The sequence below is a fragment of the Trachemys scripta genome, chromosome 2 (genome assembly GCF_013100865.1).
Source record: "Trachemys scripta elegans isolate TJP31775 chromosome 2, CAS_Tse_1.0, whole genome shotgun sequence".
Taxonomy (NCBI): Eukaryota; Metazoa; Chordata; order Testudines; family Emydidae; genus Trachemys; species Trachemys scripta.
Genome location: NC_048299.1, coordinates 85259153 through 85273586, shown reverse-complemented (window position 1 = coordinate 85273586; position 14434 = coordinate 85259153). Strand labels below are relative to the sequence as shown.

Sequence of the window (14434 nt, the reverse complement as noted above, 5' to 3'; positions counted from 1 at the left end):
ACATACTTTTGAATACTTTTTCTCCCACCTCCAAAAATATTTACAGGATCAGATTTCCTTAATGAAGGTTTTGGGGAGTGTGGGTTATTTTATTTTATAACTCTAGGCAAGTGAGGTTGTACCCTTTAAAGGAACCCCCTGTATTGACTGAAGATTTCCTGCTACTACATTCTCATGATCAGGGTTCAGTTTAAAAGCGCAAGTACTTTAAGTTGCTTCTTTTTACAGATTCCATTTCTGTAAAATCCATTTCCACAAGGGTGGACTAAACTGCATTCTATTAATCTTTAGTCAGAAGCCTGGTTAATTAATAGTTCAAGTGTCAGGATCCTTTCCCCCCTAGTAGAAGCACACAGGAGGACCCAGTCTTCAGCTACTGCCACTGATCCTCACTCAGATGCTGTAACCTCATGTTTGCTTTCTTACCTTCTTGATAGTTGTGAGCTCCATCTGGCAAGGCAAGGAAAGGCAAGTATTTCCATTCTTCTGGTAAACTGTTGCTGTCATGTCCTTCTCCTGGGATGAGGGGAGGATAGGAGAATTCAACCTGAAGAAAAAAAAAAAAAGACCATGTTACCAAAAACAGAAATACATAGAAACTGCCACACCAGGTCAGTCCAGTGGTGCCTCAAGTCTGGAATTCTGTCTCCACTGGAGGCTAGAACCAAGTGCTTCAGTTTAAGGTGCAAGAAATTCCATTGTGGACAATCTGCATTAGGGTCTACATCCTTTATACCATCTACTTGTGGATGATTTCACTACAGTAAAACCTCAGAGTTATGGGAATGGGGGTTGTTCGTAACTCTGAACAAAATGTTGTTCTTTCAAAAGTTTACAACTGAACATTGATTTAATACAGCTTTGAACCTTTACTATGCAGAAGAAAAATCCTGCTGTGACGGGTTGGATCACAGAAACCCCCAGGGGGCTGCCAACTGATGTGCCAAGACTACTGCCCCTGCTTTCCCTGCCAACTTGGGACTCCAGCACCCTGTCTTGTTGAGCCAGACACACCAGTCTGCTCCAACACAGACCCAGGGTCTGAACCAGATGCCCCAAAGCTGCAGATTTAACTGAAAGCAGCTTAAGAAGTGTTCCTGTCTTTAACACTCAGATGCCCAACTCCCAATGCAGTCCAAACCCCAAATAAATCCATTGTACCCTGTATAAAGCTTATACAGGGTAAACTCAAATTGTTTGCTCTCTATAACACTGATAGAGAGGTATGCACAGCTGTTTGCCCCCCCCCCCGGTATTAATACATACTGTGGGTTAATTAATAAGTAAAAAGTGAGTTTATTAAATACAGAAAGTAGGATTTAAGTGGTTCCAAGTAGTAACAGACAGAACAAAGTGAATTACCAAGCAAAATAAAATAAAACACTGAGTCTAAGCCTAGTACAGTAAGGTTTGTAATAAAACTGAATACAGATAAAATCTCACCCTCAGATATGTTTCAATAAGTTTCTTTCACAGACTGGACGCCTTCCTAGTCTGGGCACAATCCTTTCCCCTAGTACAGCCCTTGTTCCAGCTCAGGTGGTAGCTAGGGGATTTCTCATGATGGCCGCCCCTTTGTTCTGTTCCACCCACTTATATATCTTTGGCACAAGGCAGGAATCTTTTGTCTCTCTCTGGGTCCCCACACCCTCCTCTAAATGGAAAAGCACCAGGTTAAAAATGGATTCCAGTTCAGGTAACATGATCACACGCCACTGTAAGACTTCATTACCCACTTTCCAGCACACACGTATACAGGAAGACTCACAAATAAAACAGAGCCATCTACAGTCAATTGTCCTGGTTAATGGGAGCCATCAGGATTCCAAACCACCATTAATAGCCCACACTTTGCATAACTACAATAGGACCTTAGTTATATTTCATATTTCTAGTTTCAGATACAAGAGTGATACAGTTATACAAATAGGATGACCACACTCAGTAGATTATAAGCTTTGTAATGATACCTTACAAGAGACCTTTTGCATGAAGCATATTCCAGTTACATTATATTTACGCTCATTAGCATATTTTCACGAAATCATATAGAGTGCAACGTCACACCTGCTTTCCCTTTATTTTTAGTAGTTTCGGTTTAGTACAGCACTGTACTGTATTTGCCTTTTTTGGGGGGGGTCTCTGGTGCTGCCTGATTGCGTACTTCCCATTCCAAATGAGGTGTGTGGTTGACTGGTCAGTTCGTAAGTCTGAGGTTCTACTATATCTATATTTATAACTAAGTATTATTTTGAATCTTATTAAGACCTTGCCTTCAGTAATCTCTTAGTGCAATAAGTTCCACAGGTTAGTTGTGTGCTAAGAGTATTTATTTTTATCAGTTTTAAAAGTGTTGCTTTTCAATTCCATTTGAAGTCCTTTTGTTCTTGTACTGTGAGAAGAGATAAATGGGAACTTCTGATTCACTCTCGGTATCTCATTCATTATTCTGAATACCTCAATCGTATCCCCTATTCATCGTCTTTCTAGTTAAGAATCCTAATCTTCTCAATCGCTCTTCACATGAAGTCTCACTATACAGCTAATCATGTATAGCCCATCTTTGGACCCCTTCTGTATTTTTGGTATGTATTTCTAGAGAAGGGTTGGCTAGAATTGAACAGAGTACATTCAAGGGGAAAAACATAGCATTTAGTTATATAATGGCATTATAATATAGTCAGTACTTTCTAGCCCATTCTTTATGCAGCCTAACTTTTTATTGATCACTTCTATGCATCAAGTAGATATTTTCATTAAGCTGTCCCGTGACACCTAGGTCTTCTTCCTGACTGGTTACAGTTAAAATAGAACGTAAAAGAATGAACAGAGCACCTTGTTTTGTGCGGTTGAAAATCTACACCTACTATATGGTTTTGAGGGTGGAGGGAAGGAGATGTTTTCAATTCAAGTGCACGAATCAATTTGTCTGCGATGAAAGAGAAAGGATGACCTTTAAAATGCAAGACTCTAGAAAAGTAACAGTAGTGCAGACTAATCAAGCAATCGCTGAAAAAGTGAGTGAGATGGAGGTTCTGCTTACAGAGTCACTGACATTATCGGTACTATCTTCAACAGTATAATAAATGTGACAATCTAATATTGCCAATTAAAAAATCCCACAAAAATTGTTAAATGTAATAGTTAAATTAACTTGTCACAATGAGGGAGAGAGAGCTCTAGCCAAATCTTCATTAATCAGTATAGAGAGCGGAGGTTATTAAGGGAGAAAATATAATTTCTGTTAGAAGATGTTCTACTGAAGATCAATCAGTTGCCAAACTTGTAAAAGTATTTTTCAGACATTGTAAACTTCCATAGAAGAGCATGCAAAAGAAATCATGTAGGAAATAATTTCAATAGTACATGGACAATCAAATTTAAACCCCAATAATAATACTGGTGTGGGAGCGGAGGCGGGGAATCAAGAATAGGAGAAATCAGTAAGAAAATAAAATGGGAATTCTGTTATGTCACCTTTACTCCAGACGCTGTTGAGTTGTGTGACATCTATATGGGGCAAAAAAAACCAGCCTCACAAATGGCAGTGTTGGTTTCAAATTTGCTTATTCCTGATTCATACTGTATCTCACACCATCATATGCAGGAAGAGCTCCAGGCCATGCCAGAGAAACATCAAAGCTTCCTATGGCACAGCCACCCTGCACTTAACGCTACAATCTTCTCACAAAGTACATGAGAGAGAGAGAGAGAGGGAAAAAAAAAGACGTAACAGAAAACAACTCATTTAAAGACAATTGTATTCCAGGATTCTATTTAAAATTCCTTTCCACTGAAAATATATAAAAGATTGCTTGTTTTGTTCAAACTCAGCAATCGAGATAAACGGGAGAAGCATTTGGCTTCCAAATGAAAGAGGAATAATAGAATGAGACAATGTATCCACGAAGTAGCAATTGTCTGCGATTTGATAGATTGTCAGTAAAAACTCATATTCTATTATATACCTTCCATGTTATAGACCATGAAATTACAGCATCATAAAGAGTGCTGGAGCAGTTACAACGGAGAAACGGATTTAGAATGTATAATTTGATTCTGTTCCAAAATTCAGACATCCTGGCTGCAAATAGTAACTGTTAACAAAAATATTACTAGAATGAGGAGTATGGTCGTTCGCCTTCCCAATATAACCTTTGAAATAGAAAATGCAAAAAATAAATTTTAATACACAAATGTTTGTACAGCGTTGTTCGTCGCAAGGAATATACTATAGTAAGGATATGGAAGTCAGTATCTCTGCTAGCTTATAAGTGAGGGACTTATTCATTTCAAAACAAACTGAAGAATTTTAAAACTATATTGTTTGTTTGTAAATTATACAATGGAATAACCTCAAACACTACTGACAAAATAAAAAGGAGAGAAAGAGAAAACTGGACAAATTGATAATTTAAAAACAAAGATGGACTGTCTAAAATTCTACCTGTGATGTATTAGAGACTTTTTGGGTGCCTATGTGTCACTGGAGTAAAATTTCAAATTGGTATTTGTATGCAAAAGAACTTAATGTGTACATAGTGATTATTAAATATCTAAAGACACACCTTAATATCTATGTTATTTGATATTTTGACTTTAGTGCCATCTAACAATTACATAACAGAAGTTTAAAATCCATGTACATATCAATTATAATTTAAAAAAAAATATTTTTAGTAGTTTAACTGAACACAGGGCTGGTAGCACGGCCCATTAATAAGATTGCCCAACACTTCCCAATATGAGACTCTATTTTCAGTTACTTATATTCAGCTTGCCAAAATATATCTATTTGGGCTGGAATTTTTCATGCCAGATGTCTGCCTGAGGGGTGTGTGTGTGTATATAATTTGGTTTTTTTTTGGGGGGGGGGGGGGGGGGGGAAAGGGTGTAGAAAATTTCAGCCATTTCCAAGAATAAGGCTAAGGAAAAATACAAAGGTTAAAAAAAAGTCTTTTCTTTGATCTGGTGATCTTTTCTCTAGCTCTTTTATCTTTGGAGAAGGGAGTTGGTTTTTGTGCCAGGGAAGTACATTTTGCCATCCCCATGAAAATCTGCCCAAATTTGGCTAAATTGTAAACCCATGAAAAATTGCAGTTTGCACATGCTCAGGAGAAATTTCTTAGATCTCTAAAGAGTCTGTCCATGCTGAGCATTCTCAAGCCTTTCACAGTGTCCATATGTGACCGGACTCTGCATGTGCCATTCCCACTGAAAGGCTGAGTAGGCTCCAGCTCAGGGCTATGGGGGCATAAGGGTTTTTTCCCATGTAACGGCTGCTCAGTTTTGGTCTGGGAACAGGCAGTTTCACAGCTGCTCAGGTTTGGTCCGGGAACGGGCACCAGAACTAAGAGCTGGGAGCCTATGCTCCCCGTGACGCCCCTTAATTCAGTTCCCAGATATGGCAGATTGTGACAGTCTTTAGTTACATGATCACAGGGACCCATGCCTCATTCAGTGTCCTGGATGGACCTGCTCTGGGGATAAATGAGGGTTCTGTAGTAAAGGAGGCTGGTGCGTGTAGGATCCCTGCCTCATTTGTTACAGAAGGCGGAGGGTGTGTAGTGAATGAGTCTAAGAACTGCAGGAACAGAAAGGATGGTCTCATAGTTGAATGCTGCCCCAGAAAAATTGGCTTCTATTCCTACTTCTGCCACAGAACTCCTGTGTGACATTAGGCACGTCACTTACACCTAACTTTTCACAGATGGCCACAGATTGTGTGTTCCTCATTTGCTGAGTGTCCAGCTTGATATCCTGGGGTCTGATTTGCTAAAGTGCTGAGCACTCAGAGCCGCAACTCAAGTCAATAGGAGCTGTGCTTTGAACACGAAAATAATGCGAAGTGGTCTGAAAAATCAGTTCATAGGAGTCTCAGACTGGACACCCAAAATCAGTGGAAGCTTTTGACTTTAATCTCTTTATGCCTCAGTTCTGCCATCTGTAAAATGGGGATAATACCACCTATTCTCACAGGGATTTTGTGAAGCTCAATTAAATGTATGTTTATGAAGCACTCAGGTACTATTGTGATGAGCACCACAGTCAAGCCCACGAGGAAATTAATAATTCTGTCTTCAGAGCAGGGTCTGAGCAATGTGCAGTAAATAAGGCGTGTGGCCACACACTGAACAATGAGGATATTAAGTGAGCATCCTCCATCCTATGCATTGAATGAGGCAGGGGTCTGTGGAACAAATAGTAAGTAAGTAAAGACTGTATCATATTGCATATGCACAAGGGGGCCGAATTATGAATTTCCTAAGTTTTGAGTGCTTGACTCTGCAACCTTAATAATCTTCTTTCAACAATTTGTGTGTAATTTTGTATAGAATGAAATGATAAGACTTCAGTAAAAAGCTACACTCAGAACAAAAAACAGCTATAAAAATGAAATGGTCTTTTTTGTATATTTAATCCATTTTAAAGCACAGATAGATTTTACAAATTATGATGTATCTGTTCTCCAAGACATTTTCTGGACAGAGAGTAGTTAAGTCGATGTCTGGACCACGTGGATGGGAGCACAATGCGTATTTAACTCCATAATTTGTATTTAATTGATTTTGTACAAGCCTAAGTGCATATTATACAAACCCCATCCTCCGTTTCCTTATTTATAAATGAATTAGTAATTGACAGCATATGTCAATTACTAATTCACTGATAATCAAGGAAACTGAAAATTAAAGAATTTTCATAAAGTCAGTTAATCATGAGGAGCAACAACAACAAAGAGAGATAATGAGGCAAATACCTTCTATGCATATATTACAACTGTTCTGTAAAACACCTTTCTTCCTGTTGGGGATGCACCCTTAGGCATTTTTGAAACTCCTACCTCAGAATATAGAGGGAGAAATCTTGGGCCCACTGAAATCAATGGGAGTTTGCCATTGACTTCAATGGGTCTAGCTTTCACCCTGAATCTCTAATTAACACTTAGAACTACAGTTTCATTTTATAAATTATATAGCAAGAAGGTTTTGCAAGTCACTCAAAGTTCCATCACTCTAATTTGTATGAAGTGAACCTATTATATTTTGGGAAAAGTTCTTTTGAATTTTCCCCCCTGCCTCAACAGCTAGGATAAACAGTTCAAGTCAAGAAATGAAGCTCTGCGCAAAAGACTCATTTTATTCCTGTTTAGAGGGACCATCCCATTGTAGATTAGTCCAAGTCAGAATGCAAGGCAGCAGTTCTAAACTTTGTTGTAATCAGAAATTTTAAAGGTAATTCTTTTTTCTTCTTGATATGCTAGTCCTCGTGTAGTAGAATCAAGAAAAACCAGACCCCCTAAAGGATTAATCTGAAGCACTTGCTGAAATTAGAACTGGAGTACTTGTGGCACCTTAGAGACTAACAAATTTATTAGAGCATAAGCTTTCGTGGACTACAGCCCACTTCTTCGGATGCATACCGAAGAAGTGGGCTGTAGTCCACGAAAGCTTATGCTCTAATAAATTTGTTAGTCTCTAAGGTGCCACAAGTACTCCTGTTCTTTTTGCGGATACAGACTAACACGGCTCCTACTCTGAAACTTGCTGAAATTGTTATACGTAATAGAGTGAAAAAACAAGCCCCAGGTAGCATTAGTGTCTATAAACACTTTGGGCACAATTCTTGCTTTATTTTAATATTTCCCTCCCATTGTATTGGCAAAACAAACCACAGAATCAATGTTTACAACTTCAAACAGTTGACAGACAAAACAATGACACACCTACATCACAAATATCATTAACTCTATTAGACAGGTACATATAGACAATGTCAAATTAAAGTTTTCCCTTCATTTTAATAGATAAATTTGACTTTGCGCTCCCTTTAGACTCCTTTTGGTTTCCCTTTCAGACTTTAAAAGCAGCTGATAATCTTCTCTGGATAGCTTTTATCATCATGCCCCACCCTGCACCACCAAAACTATAAATAGGACAGCTACTTAGATATGTTACAATGACACCATTTGTCCTGCTATAGATATTTACAACTTGTCCATTAGAGTCTGCCTCAAAAATCTGACTTCCTATATTAAAATATAACATTCAGATACTGTTGTTAGTGTAAATAAATTAAATTAAAATATTCTTAAACTCCCAACCCAAAACCCTACAAACAAAACCTTCATATTTGACTTCAGAAATGTTTTCACTAAGTGTTTTGGATATTCTTTGCTATTTCTCAATTACAGTTATTCAAACATTTTGCTTTCATAAAGAGTACTAGTTAAAAAAAATGTAAATGAAATGGAAGAGTCCTTCAGGATCCTTTCCCTGCACACTACTCCTTAAAGACTAGTCAGACCAGCGACTTTCTTACCAGCCAAGAAAGGCTGCCTTTCCAGAAAGTCACATTTAGCTTGGGAGGGAAAGGGGGAAGGATGTTACAAGGCTGTCTTGCAAACTAGGTCTACACTAAGGGGGGGGGGGTCGATTTAAGATATGCAAATTCAGCTACGCGAATAGCATAGCTGAATTTGACGTATTCTATTCGACTTACCCCGCTGTGAGGATGGCGGCAAATCGACTGCCACAGCTCTCCCGTCGACGGCGCTTACTCCTCCTGACGAGGTGCGAGTAAGCGCGTCGATTCGGGGATCGATTTATCCATCTAGATGAGACGCGATAAATCGATCCCCGAGAGATCGATTTCTACCTGCCGATCCGGGCGGGTAGTGTAGACTAGCCCTTAGAGGATGAATGTGCAGTCTCTGTAGCAATCCCAAAGTAGGGGATTGGGATTTGAACACCATATCCCAGAGTGGAACACCAAGGTCTTGATTGTAGTCTACAGGAAATGCCCCAGTGAGAATTCCAAGCAGTACTGTCCCCCTCGGCAGGCACATCTCCTGGTGCTCCAGGGAATGCAGCTTCTGTCCAATGCTTTCTCCGCACCTACCTGCCCCTGGCCAGCTATGCTGGCTCATACAAACAGGGGAAGCTGTGGCCCTACACTCAACCTGCCACATCCACTTTGCAAAAGTTACTTCCTGAGCACTGCGTGGAGGACACAAGAACTGGGGCATTGCTCCTTTTGCCCTCCTCCTGCCATGTTCATTCATATAAGCTCCAAACACAATATGCAGATTCGGTAAATATCTAAGGTGCAAACTAGACATTTAAAAAAAAAATGGGGAGAGAGAAGAGGGAAGGGACAGAGAGAGAAGCTAGCTCAAAAATATCTTATTTCCTTCTCTAAGTCACTGATTTGAATCCAGCCCAGATTAATAGTCACCTAGACTTCAGTGTCTCAGGTGAAGGATGTTTGGTGGTCTCAGTCAGTTCCTAGTTGATAGGTTTCCACCTCACCAAAACTGCACTATGATTGATTTTAATTTGTCCATCACAGAGGCATGGAGATAGGTATCTTCTCACCCCAAAGGTCATCTCTCCAGGAGAACACATTAGTGGGGCGGGGGGAGATCATTCACTGCTACTGCATAAGCTGTACTTGTCCTGTGGCTTAGTTTCTCAGACTGCCGACCTGGTACCTTTCATCAGCAGTAACCAAACCAAACCAACAAACACCTTTTAATCAGGCATCATATACATTTAAGTTTTGGGAGAGCAAGTAACACATTAGCACCAGTTGGTCATCTTGTGTCAGAATATCATCCCAAACTGAAATTATATAATTACATGCCAAATAGAGATGCTGTTTGGCAATGAAATCCAAGAAAGGATAATCATTGAAAACTTTTTAAAGAAAAGAAATTAAAAGAACCAATATTGAAGAATCTGAAGCCAACTAATAAAATGAGGAAAGAAAGTCATAGGGTGACACTGGCCTTTTAACAGTGCACCCATGATTCATCAGTTGACCCCAACTGGACTTAAAAGAGGGCAGCCGGGTCCTAGAAAGTGAAAGAGCGGTGACTCAGAGTTGCCTGAATGAGTCAGGAAATGGGCATGTGAGAGCTGACTGGGAGTGAGGTTGGAAGATGACAGCTGCCAGAGCTAGACTGTATGTGGTTCCTATGGGAAAGCAGAAGGCAGAAGAGCAGCAAGGGGGTTTGCCAGCTGACCTCCCTATGTCATACCAGGTTACCATCCAGACCAATGAGTAGCCGTGTCACCCCTGCCCTGTAACCTGGGGTGTCCTTTACAATGCCTTGCTGCTGTGGCCTCCAACCTATACTGCTCACAGCCTCCAGCATGTAAGTCATTTCCTGCTATGTCTGTATGTGCTGCAGCCAGCCAGCCACACCTCGGCTCTTACCAGTTTTAAAGATTACCAGGGTGACCACAGCCCACTCCCAGTATCACATTTTCCCCCAGAAACTTATGTCCTGTACTGCCCAGGACTGTACAGTGCAAATATGTTAAATCTGTTATTCCCTTAAGGGAATAATATGCAAACAACTTGTTATCTCAAATGGAGTTACACAGGCACTTCAACCTGAACACACTGGATTAGATAAAAAATAAAACAAGTTTATTAACTACAAAGAGATAGACTTTAAGTGAGTACAAGTAATAAGGCATAAAAAGACAGAAATGGTTACAAGAAAAATAAAGATAAGATGTTTATTAATACAGTACCTAACAAACTATAGCAGATTCAAGCAACATTTCTCACCATGTTTTCAGCAGTCTTACTGACTAAACTCTTTATGTCAGGATACCGGTCCCAGAGTCCAATTGTTGCTTCCTTTGTCTTTTCAGGTTTTTCAGGTGCAGTGAATGTGATTGGGGGGGTTTCCTGGGGTGCTCGTCCCTCCCTTTTATAGTTTCAGTCCCCCTCTTGAAAAATATTTCTAGCTGAGAGTCCAGAGACAAAATGTCCATTGGAAGGATGTTTCCTGCTAATTTTTTTCACCTCCTTTGTTTTCCCCCTCTGCTTGATGACTCTGTTTACTGCTTAAATGCAAATTAAGGTAAGCACACATTCCTTCCTTTCTTTAGGACAGACTTGACTCCTGCCTAGGCAGTGCTGTGGGGTTTGGAACATGTATTAATAACATCATACAGGGAAATTTTATAACTTCACATTACAATGTTGCCACACGCATTCCCCCAGGACAATAATGACCTGCAAATTATGAGTTTTCAAATGATACCTCACTAAACATAATTTTGTACAAACATTATTACAGTAGAGTGTAGAGTGTGAATACAGGGGTTTATTCTGTCAACCTCCCCAAGCAGGAGAACCAGTGCCAGAGGGCTGAAGGCAAAACAGCAGCAAAGGGATTTACCTGCTGGCTTCCAAGCTGGAAAAGGCTAATGGAACAGGAGTAATGAGAGATGCTCCCCTGGTGAGGATAAACACCCAGCAGACACACTGTGGGGATTCCTGCTGGGAAGAGCGGTATTCCACTCCAGCTGGAAGAGCTCAGGTGGCTGTCCTGGAAAAAGGATAGGAGAGGACCGAAGAAGAGCCCAGGTGTGACAGAAGATGCCAGAATGTGGTTTGTGGGAGCATCATGTCATGTAATTTTAAGAACCCTATGTACTGGGGTGTGAGAAACAGACTATGTTTGGAGCTTTTGTTATGGATTACCTAAATTATGTTTTGGTAATAAACCAGCCCAAGGATGGTATTATTTAGGGAAGCGAGCTGTTGTGGAGTTACTGGAGATTTTGAAGGAAGAAAACTGAGGCAGGCCCATGTCTCATGCTTCAGCCTGCCAAAAGATGACACTCTAGGTAAGGCCACCTTCTCACAGAGCAAGTCTCCAGTACTTTAGTGCAAACAATACCATTTTATACTTACATACAAGAACGTCTAAGTCCTTTACAATATTTAAATTAGCCTCATAGCCCCTAATAGTCATACAACAGTAACAAAACACAAGTAACACATAGTCATTGGCTGAGTCCTAATCAGATTCCAGGCATTCTGACTCCTAGACCCATGGCTCTAACCATTAGACATGGCTCCTTTCCATTACTGAGGTTTAGTCCTTGTTTGGGGTTTTTTTTTTTTTTTTTTAAGTATAATTAAAATATGAGTGAGCGTTTAGAAAGAAATGCTCACCTATATGTAAATTAATGTCATACAGTAATTCAATTCCCACTGAGTTCCATTCATATGCATATCTATCTTACAGAGGTGTTGTAGGCTGAATTAATGTTTGCAAAGCGCTTTGAAATCTTTGCACTTCTATAGCGCTTTCATCCAAAATGTTGTTAAGATTACCTCTTTTACTGATCATCTATTCAGGAGAGAAGGGCAAAAATTACTGGTACACATTGCCATTTAAATACCTGCAACAATGCTGAATTCTGTGTGCATCGGCTACCCATACAAAGAACTGACAGACAAGTAAAAATTAATTTTAATGCATATTCAGTTCAAATTTTAAACTGAAGTTGACAGGTGATATAGAACTGTAAAGGAATATTTAGTAGTCTTCTCATAGTTCAGATGTTAAAATATGTTAAAAGAGGAAAAAGATCAAGTATGGAATTGTACAAAGTAATATCTGGTAATCGTTTGCGGCTAATATGGGATTTCAAAGAAAAAACTGCAGTAACATTGTTCTATTAAAAAAGGAAAACTTGAAGAACATTTTAAACATGTGTACATAAAATGCTAATTAAGGGAAATAATCTCCCCTCTATGTGTCTAACTACCATAAGTGATAAAGAAAATGGACCTGGTGGTACTGTGTACAACATTAAAGAAACGGTGAGTATTAAATATACTACACACACACACACACACACACACACTTCAATATTCTGCTCTGTGTTTAAAATTCTTCACTTGCTCTAAAAAGGCCATTGAGAGTAGCCCTTTCAGATACAAAAATTAAATGCTTCTTACAAAATTAAAAACTGTACAACATAAGAAAAACAGTTTGGCTAACACACAGCAATTCATAGTGTGTTCTATGGCACTCATCACTGTAGGATTTCAGTGCCTCACACAGATTAATGATTTTATAATTGCAATACTACAATGGGGCAGATAAGGATTACTACTCTCTGTTCCCCAATAGGACCTGGTCTACACTAGGAGGAGGGTGGGATCAATCTAAGATACGCAACTTCAGCTATGAGAATAGAGTAGCCGAAGACGACATATCTTAGATCGAATTAAGATTACTTACTTCGCGTCCTTGCGGCACTGGATTGACGGCCACGGCTCCCCCGTCGACTTTGCTTCCGCCTCTCGCACTGCTGGAGTTCAGCAGTCAACGGGAGAGCGATTGGGGATCGATTTATCGTGTCTACACTACACGCGATAAATTGATCCCCGATAGATCGATCGCTACCCGCCGATCTGACGGGTAGTGTGGACTTACCCTAGAAGTAAGTGATGTGTCCAGGGTCACAAAGCAAGCCAACTGCAGAACTAGGAACAAAAACCCAACCTGCTGATGCCCAGTCCAGTGTCTTAACTAGATATTTTTGTTTTAATTGTTCCTGAAACAACAGGATTGTATTTAAATCAATACAGGTGTATACTGTAGAACATCTAACTGCTACACAACAAATACATATAAAACATTAAAAGAGGTGAAAGAAAAGCCATCCAGCTCAAGGACACTGTTAGACAATGACAAACAAATTTAGCACGCGGGGAAACCGTTTGTAAGGCATGTGCCAACCAACAAAACGTATCAATTCTCCACTGGTGGGAGACTGGGGGGTGGGGGAGGAGAAAGGGGCGCGAAAGGTTAGCAAAAGCAAAAAATCATATAATAGAAATGTCTCCCCTTACTCCCACCAAAAATACAAATAGTAGGGTTACCATATTTCAGCAAGCAAAAAAAAGAGGACGGGAGGAGCCCCGCCCTAGCCCCTCCCACTTCCCGCCCCCCCAGAACCCCCAACCCTCCCCCCGTTCCTTGTCCCCTGACTGCCCCCTCCTGGGACCCCTGCCCCAACTGCCCCCCAGGACTCCACTCCCTATCTAAGCCTTCCTGCCTCTTGTCCCCTGACTGCCCCAACCCTTATCCACACCCCCACCCCCAGACAGACCCCTGGGACTCCCACGCCCCATCCAACCCCTCCCCACCCCCTGACAGCCCCCCCCAGAACCCCCAACCCATCTAAACCCCTCTGCTCCCTGTCCCGACTGCTCCGATCCCTCTCCGCACTCCTGCCCCCTGACAGCCCCCCCCAGAACTCCCAACCCATCTAAACCCCTCTGCTCCCTGTCCCCTGACTGCTCCGATCCCTCTCCCCACTCCTGCCCCCTGACAGCTCCCCCCCAGAACTCCCAGCCCCCTACCCCCCGCTCCTTGTCCCCTGACTGCCCCCTCCTGGGACCCCTGTTCCTAACTGCCCTCCAGAACCCCACCCCCTACCTAAGACTCCCTGTTCCTTGTCCCCTAACTGCCCCCTCCTAAGACCCCCCCCAACTGCCCCCCAGGACCCTACCCCCTACCTGTACCCTGACTGCCCAAAACTTTCTCCACTCCCCCCAAAAAGCCCCCCCCCGTTTCTTGACTGCCCCCTCCAGAACCTCCCTGCCCCTT

The 14434-nt window shown here is 41.1% G+C and overlaps 1 protein-coding gene across 2 annotated transcripts in view; it reads right to left on the bottom strand.

The window, feature by feature from the left end:
- Window positions 1-14434, bottom strand: part of AVL9 (AVL9 cell migration associated) — a 71670-nt gene that overhangs the window by 45308 nt on the left and 11928 nt on the right. For both annotated transcript variants that reach the window (XR_004644509.1, XM_034761145.1), the window contains exon 2: window positions 427-547. Coding sequence is in view for 1 of the 2 variants with exons in the window: in XM_034761145.1 (XP_034617036.1) it covers window positions 427-547 (121 nt within the window). In the remaining variant the exon portion in view is untranslated. The remainder of the gene's footprint in view (window positions 1-426; window positions 548-14434) is intronic.